The sequence below is a fragment of the Periophthalmus magnuspinnatus genome, chromosome 22, assembly GCF_009829125.3.
Source record: "Periophthalmus magnuspinnatus isolate fPerMag1 chromosome 22, fPerMag1.2.pri, whole genome shotgun sequence".
NCBI classification, from domain to species: domain Eukaryota; kingdom Metazoa; phylum Chordata; class Actinopteri; order Gobiiformes; family Gobiidae; genus Periophthalmus; species Periophthalmus magnuspinnatus.
Window position 1 is genome coordinate 8782894 of NC_047147.1, and position 19357 is coordinate 8802250.

Below are 19357 nucleotides of genomic sequence, written 5' to 3' on the forward strand. Positions count from 1 at the left end.
ATGAAATCCTCCACATAAAAAGCCCTTCCACTTCAAACACATTTTTACATTTCATTAGCCCATTCTTTTATCTGGTGCAGGTAGTGAGGACAGATAAGAGAAGACGCTGTTGGATTCCAAACATGAAATTGCAGCAGCTCGGAGATTATTTACCTCAGTGGGATGAACATTTGGGTGTATGGGATGGAACCAATCTGAATGACAAGCCCGCCGATTCTCCCTAATTGGTTTTGACTGGCTTTCTTTGAACTGCCTGCGCGCGCCCTAGCTGTGTTTGGTGGCATTCACTTATCTCCCGCTATCTTAATTTCAAGAGACAAATATCAAAAACCTCCTCTGTATGCAATGGATTCGTCTCAATGTAATATGATTTGGAATGGTGAGGTTTTGATGCAAAGTCGATCCATCAATTGCCTTGAAGTCGGAAGAGCTTGATTTTCAGGTTTGCGCACGCCACCCACACTGCCTCCACCTGATCTCACCGCTTACATAAGAAGACTGTTCTCGGAGATGTTTTTAGCTGAGGAAATTGCCGTGGGTGAGATGGTGTCATGGATGTTGTACCCCATCTACATTTTAAAAGGTTTTTCGTGGAAGATTTGCTTTTGTTTGCAAAATCGACGCGTCAAGAAACTCAAGAGTGCGGCTTATTTGCATTGGAAATGAATGACATTATCTCAACCCTGCAATGTCTCTGCTCTCTTGTTCTGTCTACCTAAAACAAATCTTATTTTTAGTGTCAGTATTTAAATAGCTAGTTGGGGATACATGTTCATTTTTTGGCATACTGAGTAGAGCTTGTCAAGACCATAGCCAACAGGAGCTCCACTTGTTAGCAGAGGATTAACTGTGAATAGTTGTCAAAATGTGCACAAACATTACACGATCATTGTCTCAAATCTGGCGCGATTTTGGAAAAGTGATGTTTAAATGATCATGGGTGACGTGTGTGTTGTTGCCGTGACTTGGAAATAAAGCTGAAAGCAACACTTTTTGGGAGGAAGGTTGTGAGCTGTCTGGAGAAATAACTTTCCAGGGTATTTTTATTGTGAATAAAAACATCTCAGCAGCCTCTGGCACTCGGGCTAATGATCGTAACCTACAATCTCCAATCTTTTTTTTTTAAACGGGGGTGTTACATTTCTATGGGGGTATTAATCGTTAGCACATAACATATACATCACTCCCTCTTCAGAGCGCTATCACAACGCTATCAGCATCTCACTAATGAATCTACTGCACATCGCGTCACGTTTGTCAAGTTGTAGTGTATTGTTTTGTATTTTGCAGGAGCACGGCTGATTTAGGAATATGGGCGGAGTCTCGTGTTGCTAACCATCAGGAGGGTTTGAACAGTGCTGCTATTACTCAAACATGCATGGATCACATATAAAACCTCTTCAGGCATGTTTTCAATGAAGGAACTGTGTTATAACATGGTAGAAAGTTTAAAAAAAAGTTGATTTTGTATAATAATCACCTTTTTGGAGGGCCTGAAGTAAACCTACACAGAGAGAACATGCAAAGTCTACACATAAAGGCCCTGTTTGGACCAAGTGTCAAATCTATGACCTTCTGGTTGTGAGGTGAAAGTTGTCCTTTACAGTACATTTTACAAATTTACCGTATTTTCTGGACTATGTGTCGCTCTGGGGTATAAGTCGCACCAGCCAAAAAAATGCATAATAACGAAGAAAAAACATATATAAGTCGCACTGGACTATAAGTCGCATTTTTGGGGGAAATTCATTTTACAAAATCCGAAACCAAGAACAGACATTTTATCTTTAAAGGCAAATTATAATAATAACAATAAAATAGAAAACAACAGGCTGAATACCAGTACAGCATGCTAACATAACACATTTATATTTATTCAGCCACATGAAGCACAGACAGAACTGAACACGTGTCTGGTTTGACTCAGACTCAGCAGAATATGTTTTTTTATAGGGAGCATTTTTGTTTAGTCTTTCTCAGATGTCTTTTAAATCACCGTAATGTTGAAATTTTAAGTAGCAGATGCAATAATAATACAGACAATAACGAAGATATGAAATTATATACTTTAATACTTCCACATATAAGTCGCACCCCTGGCCAACGTATGCAAAAAGTGCGAATTATACTCCAGAAAATACTGCAAATGTTTTCTTCTTCTATATTTATACCTATAGTCACTACAGCCAGGGTTTATCCCAGTAACTATGGGATTAGGTCCAGTTGGTCGCAGTATAGACTGGTTCTCACTGGTTCCTTCAGATGCCTGATTTAGGGTGTACTTTAGTCACATATTTGCGCCCTCCTTTGAGTTAGACCTACTAAGACAGTGATATAGTCAGTTTTTAGACCTCATTTTGCCCTTATTTAGACCTGGTATAGTCTTATTATGGACCTGGTTTAATCCGGTACTATTCGAAAGGCCAAATCTTTTCTTAGTTCTTACTTGGTGTGAACAGTTTTTGAACCTCATAGAGAACCATTCATTTGTTTCATTTCCTGAAGAAGTGTCCCTCTTGCCTCTTACCAGTTCTAAGCCGTTATTAAATCAAACTCATACAATAATATTTGATACAATTTAATCTCAAAGCTGCTCTGCAAAGAACGTCTCACAGCGTTTTACAGAAATTGAATTTGGCATAAGTTTGTAGGAATCTGCCAAGCTACAGATAACCAATTACAACTCTACTTACGCACTAATCCCAGGATGTGTCTGTCCCACCGTCCAATTTAGCAGCATTAAAGTTAGATTTTGGATTCTATTAAGGTTTTATTAAGACAATTTGATTAAGTCAGACTTCCTGGCTGTCTGCGTCTGTTAGTTCAAATTTTAATATTTTCGTCCCATATGAGAGCAATACAACGACATGACAGTATGCGTATTCATTTACCTGGAAACACTGTTATAATATCCTCCAAACACGACAACGCAATCAGATTTCGTTGTCAGTGATGCAAGTGAAACGAAGGAGCTCATTGGTCATCCATCTTTGGCAACAAAATCACTTTTTCTCTTCCTCAGCATTTCATTAACACTGCACAAATCCACAATGTTTTCAATTCCTTGTGAGATTTTTTTCCGTTTGTTTTTTTTTCCTAACAGGTTATATTTGCTTTGAAACGGTTGAAAAACGTGTGCTCCTGATTGGCTTATCCACATTTCAGGTTGTAATGTTATGCACCACTAACTTCTTCTTGTCACTTTTCATTTGAAATTGGAAGAACGTCTTGAAATGGACAAACCCAGGTCTGTTTTAGATCTGGCAATAGTCGGACAACAACATTTTCTAGTATTTGTTCCTTCGGATGCCTTATTTCGAGTGTGTTTTAGCCACAGATCTGCACCTCCTTTGAGTAGTTGCATGGTGAGAACAATAGGAGGGCCATTAAAGGTTGAATAGGGCCATTAAACGCTGAAACTGGAGACAACAGCTGTTTACATTTTCAGTGTAGTTAGCCCCTCCCTTCAGATAAATATAAGGCAGTGTCCACCAGCAATCTGACCAGAACTGAAGAAGCGGCTTGGATCAGCAGCGAAACATCTTCACTCCTACAACGAATTGTCCATTTCACAGATTTAAACTTCATCTTTTGCGATGGTTAGAAATACTATGACTGATTTTGCCCTCATTTAGACCTGGTATAGTCCCGTTATGCTATGTACGAACTTCTTCTTGTCACTTTTCACTTGAAACTGGGAAGAACTTCTTGAAACAGACTAACCCAGGTCTATTTCAGATCTGATAGTACTCGAACTCGACCAATATATCGCGCATTATTACCTTAGATGGTACTTGGGGTGAAAAGTTTGAGAACCAGTGTTGACATATCACATAAGACCAACTGGTGAGAGGTATGCCCTGGTGAGTATCTAAAATTCAAGAAGTACATCCCTGTTGCATGACACACTACTTCTACACGGTCAGCAGCGTTCCCAAAAATAGATTTTTTCAATGGAGGGGAAAATTGTCACCCATGCATCATTCATAAGTGCATTTTGTTTGATGTTCGCTCAGTCACTGTTGCTACTGCCCTTCAGGGGGAAGAGAAGTAGCCTTTGATTAGCGTAGAATACAAAGTAGTGACAACAGTGAACGCCACATCCCCAATAACACATCGTATAGTTTGGACGTCGTACTGTACTGTATGTTTGAGCTGTAGCTGGTGTATCGTGATGTACTGTGCATGGCATCTGGTTGGATTCATGAATAAAACAGTGCCCCCTGTGGGTTTTTCCAAGTAATCCCAAAAACATCGCAGTATTTTAACACACAACCCAAACTCAACCGTGTCTAATATGTCCTGACAAGCACCGTGCAAATGTATTCCACACATTAAGACCAATGCGTTTCTAATAATTGGATGGACTGTATTTGAAGCTGAATTAGTTTTGACATGATTTTCACTGCTTTCATTTTACTGTCATAAAATATTGTTAAATTACGTAGAGATGTTGAATGAGGCTTGAAAATAGACAAGGCGAGTTTATTTGTGCGGCGCAATTCGTACATAAAGTAATTCAAAGTGCTTCACGGAATAAGAAAGATGTTAAAATCGCAACACAAACAAGTCATAAATAATCATTGTAAAATTTGCATCAAAAAGAGACAAGTGCGGAATAAAAAAAACAAAACTTTGAGTCGTATGCGCAGCTAAACAGAACCGGTTTGAGCCTGGATTTAAACATTGTCAAAGTAAATTCCTGTCATTGGAGCTTGGCTAATATAATGTGATGTAATATGTAACAATACTCACCCCTTGCAGTTGGGGATAGCACTTCCATTGACCATTTTAACTTAACTCTTTCCGATGTTTTGAGTCTATAATTGAGCTAATATCGCAGTAAAGTCTACAATCGTGACGTCAAACAACTGCCTCGTCAGTGTCATCAACAAATGCAACGAATGATAAATGGCCAAAGTGAGAGCTGACTTTGTGTGACGCTCAAGTCCCATTGAAAAGCACTTCAAATGTCAATACTGTGTCATGTTGACCAGTCTTCAGCAAGAGTATTTAATTATAGCTCCCAACAGCTTAACTCTCGACTCTCCAAACACTCATCTCAAGAAGGCGGCGACGGTAGAGAAGGGTCACGTGACTTCGGTTGCTCTGCTTTGTTGATAATGCTGATGTTTACTGACTTAAAAACAGAACTACTTCATTTTAAATTATTTGTAGGAGTCCAAAGCAATTCCGACTTTACGAACCCATTCTTAGCATATAAATTATTCACTGCAATTACTTAATAATAACTTTAAGGGATTAGTAATTTAACTTAATAATAACTAAAGGAAAAAAAATCACAGGAGGCTCAAAAATATTGGGGATTTCTGCAGAATCAATGAGTGAAGCACTAAATTTTGTTAATCTGAGGTGAGATAAGTGTGATTTTATGTGTAAATCACAGGTGACCAATGAGCTCCTTCACTGAAAAAGACAGATTTGTTTTAGTGGGCTTGAGATGCAGCGGAGGGTATTGTTCTATTTTTACCATATATAATACATACATGTTATTACTGTACATGTTTGCTATTAGGGAGAATGTAGCTGGATCAGTTTTGTGAAAGAAACTTTAAACCCTGCAAACCACTTAAGCTCCTTGTAGCGTTTAAAAATAAATGTGACTATATCTTCACAAATGGGTAAACGGTTCCATTTAATTTTGGCTTCAGGCTGTGCACCAAAAATCTGTGTTGAGTAAACTCTCCTCCTCCACCGTCCCAAAGTAAACTGTCACCCCGGGCAACAGGAACACACTCACTTTTATTCTCAATTATAAGCCTTACTAAACTTAACCTGCCCTGTCGCTAGTTTTTAGTGCACTGGTCAATTAAGTGCGTGTAAATGGATAAAGAGTGATTGGAATCTAACGAGCTTTGAAGAGTCCAATGGGAAAAACATGTACTGTGTTATGCATTTGTGTTATACGTGTGTGCAGTACAGTCGTGTATAAGGCAGTAGTGGAACATAACAAAGTAAATTATTGCTTGAGACTTGCTGAAAAGCCTGAGGGGTTTGTTATTAACACAATCACAATTAGAGCAAAGAAAAAAAACCAAAAAACAAATGAAAACAGCTAAGAAAATAATTGTTTCTACTAAAAATCACATTTGAACTTTTAATACATCTCAAAATCTGCACGAAATATACTTTTTAATATTTAAGTACATTTTTAAACAGGTACTTTAATACTTTTACTAGATTTTTTTAATGTGATACTTTTACTCTATTTATTTATTATTATTATTATTTATTTATTTTTTTCTATTTTTTTTTTGCCCTCGTATCTGTACGTTTACTTAAGTTACAAAATTGAGTACTTCTTCCACCACTGTCATAAGGTCAGATAATATTGTGTCTTAAGTCTGGACCAGATTTTACAATATCGTTGCGCTATTTTGTTTTGGATTGGACTTGGTTTTAAAAATGGTTTTGTTAAAAAAAAAAAAAAAAAAGAAAAGAAGTGATGCCAAAAGAATGATCAGGCAAAAAAAGATCCACAGTTTGGCTGAGACAGGGAGTGCTGCTACGTGTTCTTTCCAAGACACATGTTCTGTTCACACTTCCAGCTAGAACACAGCATTCTCAAACCATGTGAAAGGATTTAGACACATATCTGCTTTTACACTACACTTTATGAGGGTAAAAACTGCTCAATGGACTAATCTTGGGTTTCAGTTTCTTGTTAGCTGCACTTTGAGGCCTTTTTTTCCCATTCAACAGATTCCAGAAACATCCATTTTGCCTTTTGTCTTTTATAAATTCACTTTTTGGGTTAAGACAGTAGGAGATGTATTTGCCTTGCTGACATGCTTCGACTGTTAGCTGCAAGACACCTTCAGAACTGACGCTGGTGCACGGTCTTTAAAAAGAACCCAAGGCAACAGTCCTAATTTGTCATTATTCTGAAACCTGTGGATAAAACCTATTTGTATGCTGAAAATGTGGAAATAGACTATGATGGACAGTGCTGATGGACAGGTGAAGGATGTGTAAGCGTGTTTATGTTACGTTATACATCTCATTTTTTTATTATTTTATTTAAAGATTCATAAGTGTAACCGTCTCTGTGTGTCTCTTCTTCCCAGGCGGCGTTGGCGTGGCTCTGGGCTCCTCTGGGTGGGACTGCCTGCGGGCGGGTGACACCTGCTCCAGTGATGACAGCTGCAGCCCACGTCTGCGGACCCTCAGACAGTGTGTGGCGGGGGACGGCAGCGTCAAACTGGGCCCCGGGGCCAGGAGCCAGTGCGAGAACGCCATGACGGCTCTCCTGGCCACGCCCCTCCACGGCTGTCAGTGCAAAAGAGGCATGAAGAAGGAGAAGAACTGCCTCAGCATCTACTGGAGCCTGCACCAGTCTGGGCTCGTGCTGCACGGTGAGACACACAGTTACATCATTGCATGGCTGTTGTTTGTGTTTAAAGGAGTATTATGGAACTTTAATGTGAGATGTTTTCATTTACAGTTGTTTTTTATTCAGAAAATACATTGAAAAACATGCATTCTTCTGAGAGGGGCAGCTTCTCCAGATGTGACCTATAACGTTTCACCTGTCTATAGGGAGGTGAGATACGTTTAATGCCATACTGAGGGATATTCAAGGTAAAGCAATAACATATCCATGGAGATTCTCTACTAGAAAGTTACATGGTGCACCTTTAGTTGGGATGGGGCAGGTAAAATGTTCATTGTTATCTGCAGGTGGTGGTGTTTTTTACAGTTGTAGATTCTACTTATATTCTATTATCTGACTCATGAAATACAACAGAGATAGTGGCTTGTTCTACACTAGAATCTGAAACTGAAGGTGAGGATAGTCTGGTGTCTTGCTCATAGATACAACATCAAAGTATGATAGGACTTCTAATCGTCCAGTAACTCCACCAAGTATATTTCACCCTGAGCTCATAATGACATGAGTGGCTATTGATTGCACCGAGCCATATTTGCGGTTTTCTTCGTACTTTTACTTGTAGCAGCTGGTAAGTACTTGTGTGCATTGGCCTCCGCAGCAGTGTTCCTCTGCTGCACAAACAGCCTGTGCCTGCAGAGCGCTCCCAGCACTCTGCAGTCTGTGAATAACACACACATTAATGACACACAAATACTCGCTTTGTCTCAGACGCTCTCACTGGGTTTGGAGCACTGCTTGTTTTGGTGCATTTTTGTGGGACTATATCCAGAATACCATGTGACTTTGTTAAAATAACTTTAAATATTAAAATCAGAAAATGTCATAAACTTGTACTCCAGCAAAATAGATGGAGCTGCAGTTTCCTAGGTTACACAGCAAAAGAAAAATTCAGCTCATAGCAAAAAATGTAATCTGTCTGGACAAAAGTTTTAGAGTTGGTACATTAAAGCCTTATTTCCATAGGAAATAAGGCTTGGTATAAGGCTTGGTATAAGGCTGGTACAGGGCAGTCTGGTGTGTTTCCAGAGCATAAAGCGAGGGGATCCAAAGCGGACCTTCCAAAGGGGTCTGGAACGCTTGGGACCTGGGACCGGCACGTGGGGGCGGTGCTAGTCACGTCCCCACGCAGTCATTGAAGGACCAGCAGCAACTCCAGCCAAGTTGTTTCCATGCTCAGGGTACAGCTCTGGGTACGGTTCCGAATACATGGGCAGAACTCTGTGATGTGAACAACTGACGTCACCTCAACATGACTAATATTAACTTAATAACATCTAAATCGTACCTGAATTGTACTCTCATAAAGCTGATCTCAGCAAATCACAAAAAGACATTTAGTATTCCAAGTTTGTGGCGCTAAATGGAGCATAAACACTAAACTAATTCCAGTTTATTGTCAGTTTTTTTTGCATTTATTTCATTTATCTGCACCTCTACGCTGCATTTTAACCCCTCTTTTTATAATGGATTGGGGTTTACTAGTGCTAGTTGCAGTATACACTACAATTATTATTATTATTTTTTTCAAATCGATAAACAGGAAACAGCTAGATCAGTTTTGCGAGGCACATAAGCTCAACATAGAAGTTGCCATCACTGTAAATATGGGGGTATGTCACAAGATCAAGTCACCGTCTGATGAGAAACTATTATTTTATCTTTATATCTGTTTTTGCCATCTTAATAATGATTGTTTATCTGAGAAATGTCACGCGTGGCTTTTGACGTACTGCTGTTCCTTCAGTGACTACGTGAATGCATATCTAGTCCCAACCCCTGTGAGCTCATTGTTGTGTCGCTGTCACATTTTTGGGTGTGTCTTGCTGGACCTGTGCCCCCACTAAATATTCTGAGCCAAGACGACCCCAAGCCAGTGGAAATGAGGCTTAAGAGAATGTACCAACACCGTCACAAGAGCCCCTCGGGTCCTCAATCTGTTGTGCATTTCTATTTCAGAGCTACTAACCACTCCTTTGAAAACAGAAAGGTGACATATAACATTTGAAGCTGAAAGAGTATTTTGTTATGAAATTGTTAATTGCGACAACATTTTTAACGTTTCATCGCTTCATAATCATGTCACAAGAATCTTACGTGACTCTATTTGAATGTAGTACTTTTCCTTGCTGACAAACTGCACAGCACATTACAGAATCGTAGGTAAAATGATGCTTATTGCTCGGGGTATTCAAACTGTGAAAGAACGAATTGAACGCATAACTTTTTTTGCAGCGATCAATAAAAAAGTTTTTACAATTAGATTAGCGTGGAGCAGTCTGACAGTGGTTCTTTTACTATCCGCTGTGGGGGAAAGACACTTTTGACTCATTGATAAGAAAAAAAGTGGTGTAATGCAGCTTTAAATGAACAAACATGAACAATCTAACTTAATCAGCATCCTATCAAGTGTATCTACTGTTCTTTATCTCTTTTAACAACGCTCCAACTTTTTTACGGCCATATAAATGAGTTTTATGTAGAAAGTCCTCCACATCTGTTCAACCGCATTACAGAAACACCAAATCCAAACGCGTTGTGTCTGCTGCCAGTCTGAAGGCTATTTTGAGATGACTCACGCATTAGAGCCAAATGGTTTTTAATTAAAGCGCGTTTAGTTGCAGCGCGGTGTGACGTGCCTCTCCAGAGCAGTCAGAAACGCGAGGCCCTTCACCCTCACCTTGTGCTGCTGTGAAAAGCTTCGAGGGCCTTAGTTCATTATATGTCAAAGAACCTAAGAAACACAGCAATTTCCAGTTTTTACAACATGACCTGACTGGGAAAATATAGGCTCCATTATTTCAATATAATGATGTTCCATTTCATGATTTGCCTAATTATAACCTGAGGGAAGGAGTTCGGTTTCAACTGAACAAAACTGTGATTCATTCAAATTCTACGTATTGCATTATTTATTCAGACAGCACGCTGGATTTTTTGGAGGCCACACATATTCACTTTAAAGGTGCACTATGTAACTTTTCTGAAACCTGCCAAGTCACAGGTCAGATCTACGGAAAGGCCACTCCCCCATGAGGTGTTTTTTGTTGCAATAAAAGGGAGCAAGTTGGGTCTGGGGTTAAAAAGGGATATTATTTATTCAGACAGGACAATGAATTTTTGGAGGCCACACATATTCACTTTAAAGCTGCACTATGTAACTTTTCTGAGACCTGCCAAGTTACAGGTCAGATTTGTGGAAAGGCGACCCTCATGAGGTGTTTTTTCTTACAATAAAGTGGAGCAAGTTGGGTCTGGGGTTAGAAAGGGATATTATTTATTCAGACATCACACTGGTTATATAGAGGCCACACATATTCACTTTAAAGCTGCACTATGTAACTTTTCTGAGACCTGCCAAGTCACAGGTCAGATCTGCGGAAAGGCAATCTCCTGGTGAGGTGTTTTTGTTGCAATAAAGGGGAACAAGTTGAGTTTTGGGTTAAAAAGTGTCCAAAATGATTAGTAGGAGTACTCAAATGAAATGGACTAAGTGCTTCCAGGTGTTAACATGGACGTTCTGGTTGTGTTGTAGGTCTGAGCCTGGTGGAGGACTATCCCTATGAACCAGAGGAGAGGGGCTCTGACTACGTGAGACTGGCCTCCATCGCTGCAGGTGAGACTCTAGTCCAGATTTAGTCACACTACAATCTACACGTTCACACATATGAAATTTATGAATGAAGAGAGATTTAGGTACATTCAGTGAGTGACCTAATCAGTGATCTAATCGTTTCCAAAATGGTTGAAACTCAGAGTTCAGATCAATTTGTTTTGTTTACTTGGGCTCTCCTCTGTCAGTCTAAAACACAGACAGTGGATCAACCCTCCATCCTGACCATTTTTTATACAATTTTTATACAAAATACTATCATTTTCTTCACAAAATAACCATATTCATGACCATATCTCATCAGTGGTGGAAAGTAATGAAGTAAAAGTAAAACAAAGTACTGTGCTTAAGTTAAATTGTATGTATCTGTACTTACTTTACAGTGGATGCATTTTACTTTTACTTCACTACATTTATGAGCAAGTATTGGACTGGAAAGTAAAAGTATTTTGTGTTATAGTTTGAGACCTGCTGAAAAGGCCAATGGGTTTATTCTTAACACATTCGTAGTTTGAACAAAAATATACAAATAAAAACAGCTTGAAAAAAACTATCGATTCAGTTGTTTCTGTCGAACAAAGTTGAGCACAAATCTGTATCAAAATCACTACATTTGAAGCTTTAGTACATCTCAAAATCTATGTGAAATAGTTACACAGCTTGACGTTTTCACATAACCGCACTGTCTTACATCCATGTGACTATAAATGGAAGTAGTTGAACATAATAAAGACATGCATGTTGCTGCGTTTGATGTGTGCTCATATGTAGTTAGTGTTGTTTGAAGCCGGGCCCTCTCTGCGCTCCCCGTCTGGGCTGTGTGTGCCTATGGGCCAGCCCGGGGCCTCCTCCTCACTGCTGTTCCCCCAAAGGCACACACTAATTACCTATTTACTTTAATGCTGCCGCGGGATACGGGTGAGCGAGGGGAGGAGAGGGAGCCAGACGCAGTTTGTTTACCAGAGATGATTTTGATAGAATTTGTAATATACCAACTTTGTGAGCTCTTTGGGGAATTCAGTGGCTAGACGACAGGATCAGCGTGTTTAAAAATCTAAAAGTTGAATAAGGACTAGGCAGTTTATCAAAATTCAATCATCGTCGTGAGTTATCAGCATGGGGTTTATTCAGCATCATGGGGTTTATTCATCAAATTCTCTGTCACTGTAAACGCCTGTGTTTTGGAGCTCAGTTCAGATGGAAGAAAAAGTTTATGGTCATGAAATCAGTATTGAATTATTATTATTATTATTATTATTATTATTATTATTATTATTATTATTATTATTATTATTATTATTATTATTATTATTATTATTATTATCAATGCATTTATTTATTATTATTACTATTATTATTATTATTTTATTATTTTTCATTTATTTATATATTTTTGTATGTATCAAAACTGAATCGAAAATCAAGATCAATCAATATAAAGGGAAAAAAAATAATGTGTTTTCATTCGACTTCAGATTTTGACTTCTGAAAGTTAAAAATTATCTTTTTTATGTATTTGATGAATAAAAACCCAGTCTTAAACTTAGATTATTCCAGTAGAGTTTTAAAAAAAAGTGTTAGTCTGTCTGCAAATTTAAAATATAATTACTTAAAGGGTTTACAAAAGAATAGTGCCTTTTCACATAAGAAAGATGAAGCTGTGTTTTATGTTTTACTTATCTCTTTTGACAAAGTGAGTCTCTGAGATTAAAAAATGATTAGAGCCCAATGCATTTGTGCCTGGCGTAAGTGTAATAATAATGAAAACAGGCACTCAGACAGAGGCACAGCTTAATTAGGTTATAATCCCTATCAGTTTACACGACTATAGAGTTACATAAAGCTATTTGTACTGAATAAAACAAAACATTTAATTGGTGCATTAGATACTCACATTAAAGGGCAAATATTACACTGTTTCTGATCCATGCATGATTCTTGCAAACTGAAAACACCCTGTTCCACTTTGTGATGTCACGTGGTAATACAGGAAGTGCCCCGCTATGTTTTTAAACTCCATACACTTTCACTAAAATAATTTGGATAACGTCAGCCCTGGAATTGCCGATCTCTACAGAACAAAAGGTAAAAGATTAACTTGAAAACTACCATTTCATGACATCACGAGGTGGAACGGAGCATTTCAAACGCAGAGTGCAGTTGTTTTCTGAGTGCATATACAAATTTACATCCCACATATTTAAAACAGTCTTAAAAAATAACAAAAAAAAATCAAGATTTATCCAGCCAGACAGATGTTGAGTTGAAGAAAGTAACATTTCAGTATTCAAATATCTTGTGTTTTCCTGTTATATATAGTGCACGGTTCTGCTTTTGTTCATCTTGTTCAGTATTTTACACCAACACATTGTGATATTTTCAGAAGCATTGTCAAAACAAACTCAACAAACAAGAAATACAGTTCGCACGATCTGCAGACTTCATTTACATCAAACCAGAACCTTGTATCTACATTCATATACTGTAATCCTCCTTAACCCTTAACGTACCATCTGTTTTCTGCTCTTCCTGCGTGACAAATACAGCCTATTGTACTAGCTTCGGTGTTACATAATGCAGATGATTGGGGCAGGAGAGGCCTTCCCTAACCTGCATTAAAGCATGTAGGGATATGTCATTTTCCCCTATTACCGCCGCAGCGTTTGAGCTTTGACAGTTGGCCCTAATGTTTTTCTCCGAGGCAAGTCGCTGGAGTTCTCAGCTCCTAGGACGCATCTCAATGAGCTATTAACATTAAGAACGCTTCTGGGCAGATACTAATGTCATTTTATTTAACGCTAGCAACAGCCAATGCCAGTGAATATATGTAGCCTTGTTGAGCGGGAAGGGAATTGTTCAAGCGACCTTTGTTTCTGTACTTGTTTATGGAGATATAATGCACATGCAGACTTCAGCCTCTACTTTGAAACCATGAGAGACACTTTTTCTCTCGGCCGTTCGTCTCTTAACAGGTGATCATTTAAAACCCATCACTACGCTCTAAGAAAAAGCAGGTTGACCATCGTTTTCTGTATAAAATGCATTTATAAGCGACTACTTGATAGACTACCTTAATATCTCACTTTCTTGTTGAACAGTTACTCTCATTGGGTGCTCCCTGTATAATTAAAGATAAATTAAATGAATGAAATCTGCTTTTAATCGTGACGTTAAGACCGAACGTGTTTTCGTTGTAAAACCAGGGAGACAGGGAGAAGAGAGAAGAGAATAGTAATTTTTTGAATGAGGTCCCCAAGGTGTAAAAGTGCACTGCATATATTCAACAGTGTATTATTCAACCAGAGATCGTCTTCGTTTTCTCATGTGACTATTTGGACTCCATCTTACTCAAGTAGAAGCGTGTTCATTGGATTTTGCAGTGTCTATTTTTGCAAGAGGTAAAAATGTAATAATTCTGATTGTGGTTGGTAAAGTTTAGTCGATATTAGTTATAACTGCTGCCAGTACTGAAGATGCATGGGTGGAGACAAATACCTGGATATAACTGAATCTCAAGGAACTATTTTGTCACTTCCATTAAAGCTGCACTGTGTAACGTTTCCGGTTGAAACTGCGCCACCTGCTTGTCTTTGCTTGCGTTTTTTACCACTTAAAAGTCTGGAAAAACGTGCACTTTTACCGTAAGTCCGATCGCCTCCCTGACCTCTAACTTACACCCTGCTACTGTCATCTTCTTGTCTCCGATGTCATACGCTGGAACATTATATCTCCACGGAAACAAGGAGATGCCAAACCCTCAAATAAAGAAGTTACGTTATTCGCCTTCAATCTAAAAACATGAGAATTCTGTCTGTAGCATTAGTTTTCTATAGTTTTAACTTTTCTGCTAGAGGTTTTTGCACCTGCTTGTCTCCATGGTGATATTGTTGCATTGCCTGGAATGTTACGCAGTATGACGTAATCTTATCTATCTTGCATTTATTCAGTTATATAATATTTGCACCGGTGTTGCTTAAAAATACCTTGAGAATTACGCTGTGCCTTGGCCTGGAGGATTTTTGGACTAATAGGAGTGTGATGTCGCCCATAGTGTTTAGCTCCGGCCAAATGAAGCTCGTCGAGGCTAGCGCTATAGGGGTGAATTACGTATTAGAAAGTCCAACCGCGAGTATCATAGCAACCAAAGAGCCAATCCGGAGCGAGGCTATTGAAGGTAACGCCCCTTCCCTCCCACAGCGCTGGCTTAGCACGGAGCAGGTCCTTAGCAACGGTGTCAATCAAACCTGCTGCTAATGCTAACGGGAGCGACCTCAGGGAAAGAAGACAGCTGATTTGTCTGTTATTAATGTTCATATCTTGATTACAGACAAAATTGCGAAATAAAAATACTAGGATCATGTAGAGCGGCTTAATACGAACATTTTAAGACCAAAATGACGAGGATCACTACAGCACATACAGAGAGAGGTCGATAGAACCGGAAGTTCGCCCAATGATCACTTTGGAACGTGGCGGGTAGCAGGTTAGCTATGTCCATTTATATATACAGTGTATGATTGAAATTTAAGCTTAATGCCATCCTGCGAAACATTCTGGGCAAAACCAAACTTCTTAAAACTAAATAATTTCCATAAAAAACTCTGTATCTGTTCTTTTTTCCCTATTACCTGTTCATAAAAGTGAGATTAAATATGCTAGAGGTACAAAATGCAGCAGAGGTAGAACTGCTTTACATGGAGTCCCCCATAAAAAAAACATAAATCACACGACCTCTGACCTCATCCATAAGCTCTAATAATAAGCCCACGCTGTTTAAGTCTGTTTTGAATTACCGCAGCGCTGGACTCTTCCCACTGTACGTCCTCCTCCTCGTAAATTCTCTGCCTGCTGGAGGTCAAAGTTGGAGTCGGCACCGTGCATCTCGACGAGCGAACTGCCAAAACAACAAAGAGGTGATTAATGGCTGTTTTTACGGCGTTCTAGCAGCCCTCGCTCACTCCAGACGGGTGACCCCTTTTCAAAGACGCTCTCTCTCCAGTCACCGCGCATCATTATAGTTTAAGAGGACAGTATTCAAACTACAGCAGGCACATCGGGTAGAAAAGTCAAAGAGTTATGACAGCAGCGGTGCCTCATTTACATAGGGAAATTATATCAAGTTTTGGGCCGACTTGTGGGGAAAAGTGAACCGGTGACTCTAAATGTGCACGTAATGATTTGGGATGTACATATTAATGAACATAACTATGCTTCATATTGTCCGGGGAATGGCCTTAGAGCAGAATAAACGTAGAGGAGCCTCAGGTTTTACTGTAATTCTGTAAAAGTGAGAACTGAACAATTAATGAAGCAGCTTTAAACCAATATTAAACCAAGGCAAGGTTGAAGCAGGGAGCAGACGCTTAGCAACGCTGTCAATCAAACCTATTGCTAACGCTACCGGGAGTGAACTCGGGGAAAGAAGGCGTCTGGTTTTATCTGTTACTCATGTCCATATCTTGATTTACGGACACAAAGTAGTAGTAGTAGTAGTAGTAGTAGTAGTAGTAGTAGTAGTTAGTGACTAAAGTAGTAGACTAAAATGACAAGTCGGACAGCAGCAGTTCTGAGAAAGGAGAGACAGTTTTTCAATGTAAAGCGAATTGGAACCCCATCCTTCTTTCATTCGTGAACAAGACCCCGAGATGCTTGAACTCCCCAACTTGCGGCGGGGACTCACGACACACTCGGAGAGGGCAAGCCACCTTTTTCCGATCGAGGAGGAGCCATTGTGGTAAAGAAGGAGCTGAGTCGAGAGGCTAAAGCTCTCGATTTACCGGTTAAAGTTAGGGTTAGGGTTAGACTGCTGGCCCCGCGACCCAACCCCGGATAAACAGAGGAAAATAGATGGATGAATTGGAGCCAGAGTCGATGGATCTGGAAGCGCACCCATGCTCACTTCAGATTTGGAACATGGCAACTTGCAGGTTAGCTATGTCCATTTACGTGTATATATATATAAAGTCTGTTCCTAACTCAATCTCACAAGGAAAAAAATGATAGCCATATTTTGTCCAATTTGCTCCACCAGTGACATTGAATCAAACAGCCACATTATGTTAAAAAAAGCGAATGGTGAGTGGCATTATCATTCATCATCAGTTCTCCAGGAGCGGCCTCCATCAGATCTTATCATGTCAACAGTATGATGAATTCACTGTACGCTGTAAAGAGCAGGTCTATTACGTTGTCGTTTCTTCATTCATTTTAATTACATCGGTCCGTCAGTGTTGATAAGATGTGTCTCCTATTTGTTCATTTATTCATTTGTTTTGTTAGACTGAAGAGCTGTATTTATGACAGCTTTAAATGATTGAATACAGCAACCAGCACTTATGGATACGTGTTTGGAAAATGAAATGGGACTATAGGATATTTCTGTTTGGACATTATACAGTAGAAATATTGGCACTGATTTACACAGTCACAGTAACCAAGAACTTGTCTTAAATTAGTCATATTTTTCATTTTAAGCTCTTTGACCTCATCGATTCCACTAATAAATAAGGAAAGCATTTGTGAACGTATTAAAACTGAACTTTAAAGCCCCCATATTCCACTGTTTTCTGATCTGTTATAATGTTATTTTCTCATCAAAAACATACCAGGAGTTGTGTTTTTATTCCATTCACACACGTTTAACACACAAACCCCGCATTTTTAGACTGAGTTCAAACAGAAAACACTCAGTTCCACCTTGTGATGTCACGTAATAATACAGGAAGTAACTCTATACACCTTCACTAGACCCATTTGAGTAATTTGAGTCAAAATTTGCCAAGCTCTAAATCAAAAAACTGTAAAAGTGGTTGTTAACTTAAAAAATACTGCTTGATATGACATCACAAGGTGGAACAGAGCATTTTGAGCTTTGTAGATGTAAACAGACTAATAATAAAGTGTTACTCAAACATGTGCAAATGAAACAAAACACAACTCCAGGTCTGTTTTTGCGGTTTTCTAACACGGCTTAACGCTCACAAGAATCAATTTTGCATAATATAGGACCTTTAATATAGTTTTAAAGACGCAGTAAATCAAAAATAATACAGTAAATGGGATAAACAGACTGGATGCTGTGCACTTGGCCCTTATGGCCCCTGGACTCCGAGCTGTGATCATATGGAGTCTTACGCTGTCGGATTAGTGCTTTGAATGTACTCCACTGTAAAGGCAATGACACAGATTACAGATGAAAACCTATATGTTTATTTCTAATCCCAGTGAAGTCTCTCCGCTGTGGGCCAATCGCACACCAACACGCACACATATGCCAGGTTTCCATGCTTTGTGGGGACAGCACATCAACTTACATTAATTTATGGGAGACTTGACCTAAATAACAGGCATTCTTCTAGTTCTTAGTGATAAACTTTATTTTGCCTCGTGTTCTTTGTAAATAGCAAAAAATATATGGAACTGCATAGTAATAGAAACGGGACCATTGACTTCCTGTTCAAAATGGCCGACGTCATTGCATTTTTTTTATTGTTGGAAAATGTCTACGTGACATTTTTTAACCTTTTTACTTAATTTTTATTAAACAAAAGTTAGTATAGGGGAGTGGGCGGGTCGAGGGTGTAGGTGAAAACAGATAGTAGCTCATTTTGTAGTGAGTTCGCCCACTGTTTCGAAGGTTAGCGGTTCGAATCCCGTTCTCAACATAAACAACATTGGCTCATTCATCATTCAGGCTTCTATAGATGAACACTGTTGTTGTTTCCTAGGGCAAGACACTTAACCCACCAAGCCAAATAATAACAAAACACTGTAACTTGGATAAAAACTCAAAAAGTAAAGTCTCACCTTTAATCCACGCAGGCTAAACCTCAGAGGAACTCGATTTTTGGTCCCGCCCAAACCAAAAACGCTCATAAAGTGACTTTGCGCAGTCACTTTGTCGTCCCCGCATCGTGATGAATCCCCTACCCGCCCCCTCGGCTTCCTGTCATTGGTCGCTCTGCTGTAACAGTGGGGATAACCTATGCTTTGTGCTAGTTCGAGAGCCGGCTCCTCCAAGGCCATTTATATTTGATTTGACAGCTTGTTGAGAGCCGAACTCACCAGGAGACACAACTACAGGCAGTTTACAAACTAATGAGAGGACTATGTGCCAGAGGAGACACCATCATGGACATATTGACTGGGAGGGGCTATGGGGAAAAATGCACACGTGATGTAGAGATGGGCCCAGAATCATAAAACTGCAGGAGAATGGGTTTTCTGTTGCCTGGTGACTGGTCGCCCGGTGCCAACTTCATAATTTATATTGATATTCAGTGAGTGTTTGAGTCCCTCACTAGCTCTCTGCGCATTAGGGGGCACTACATTTT

The 19357-nt window shown here is 39.3% G+C and overlaps 1 protein-coding gene across 1 annotated transcript in view; it reads left to right on the top strand.

Annotated features, from left to right (window-relative positions):
- The window catches only part of gfra4a (GDNF family receptor alpha 4a), a 201848-nt gene that overhangs the window by 148830 nt on the left and 33661 nt on the right, over nucleotides 1-19357 (top strand). The window contains exons 2-3 of the mRNA XM_055230955.1: nucleotides 7089-7376; nucleotides 10947-11027. Coding sequence (XP_055086930.1) covers nucleotides 7089-7376; nucleotides 10947-11027 — 369 coding nt within the window. The remainder of the gene's footprint in view (nucleotides 1-7088; nucleotides 7377-10946; nucleotides 11028-19357) is intronic.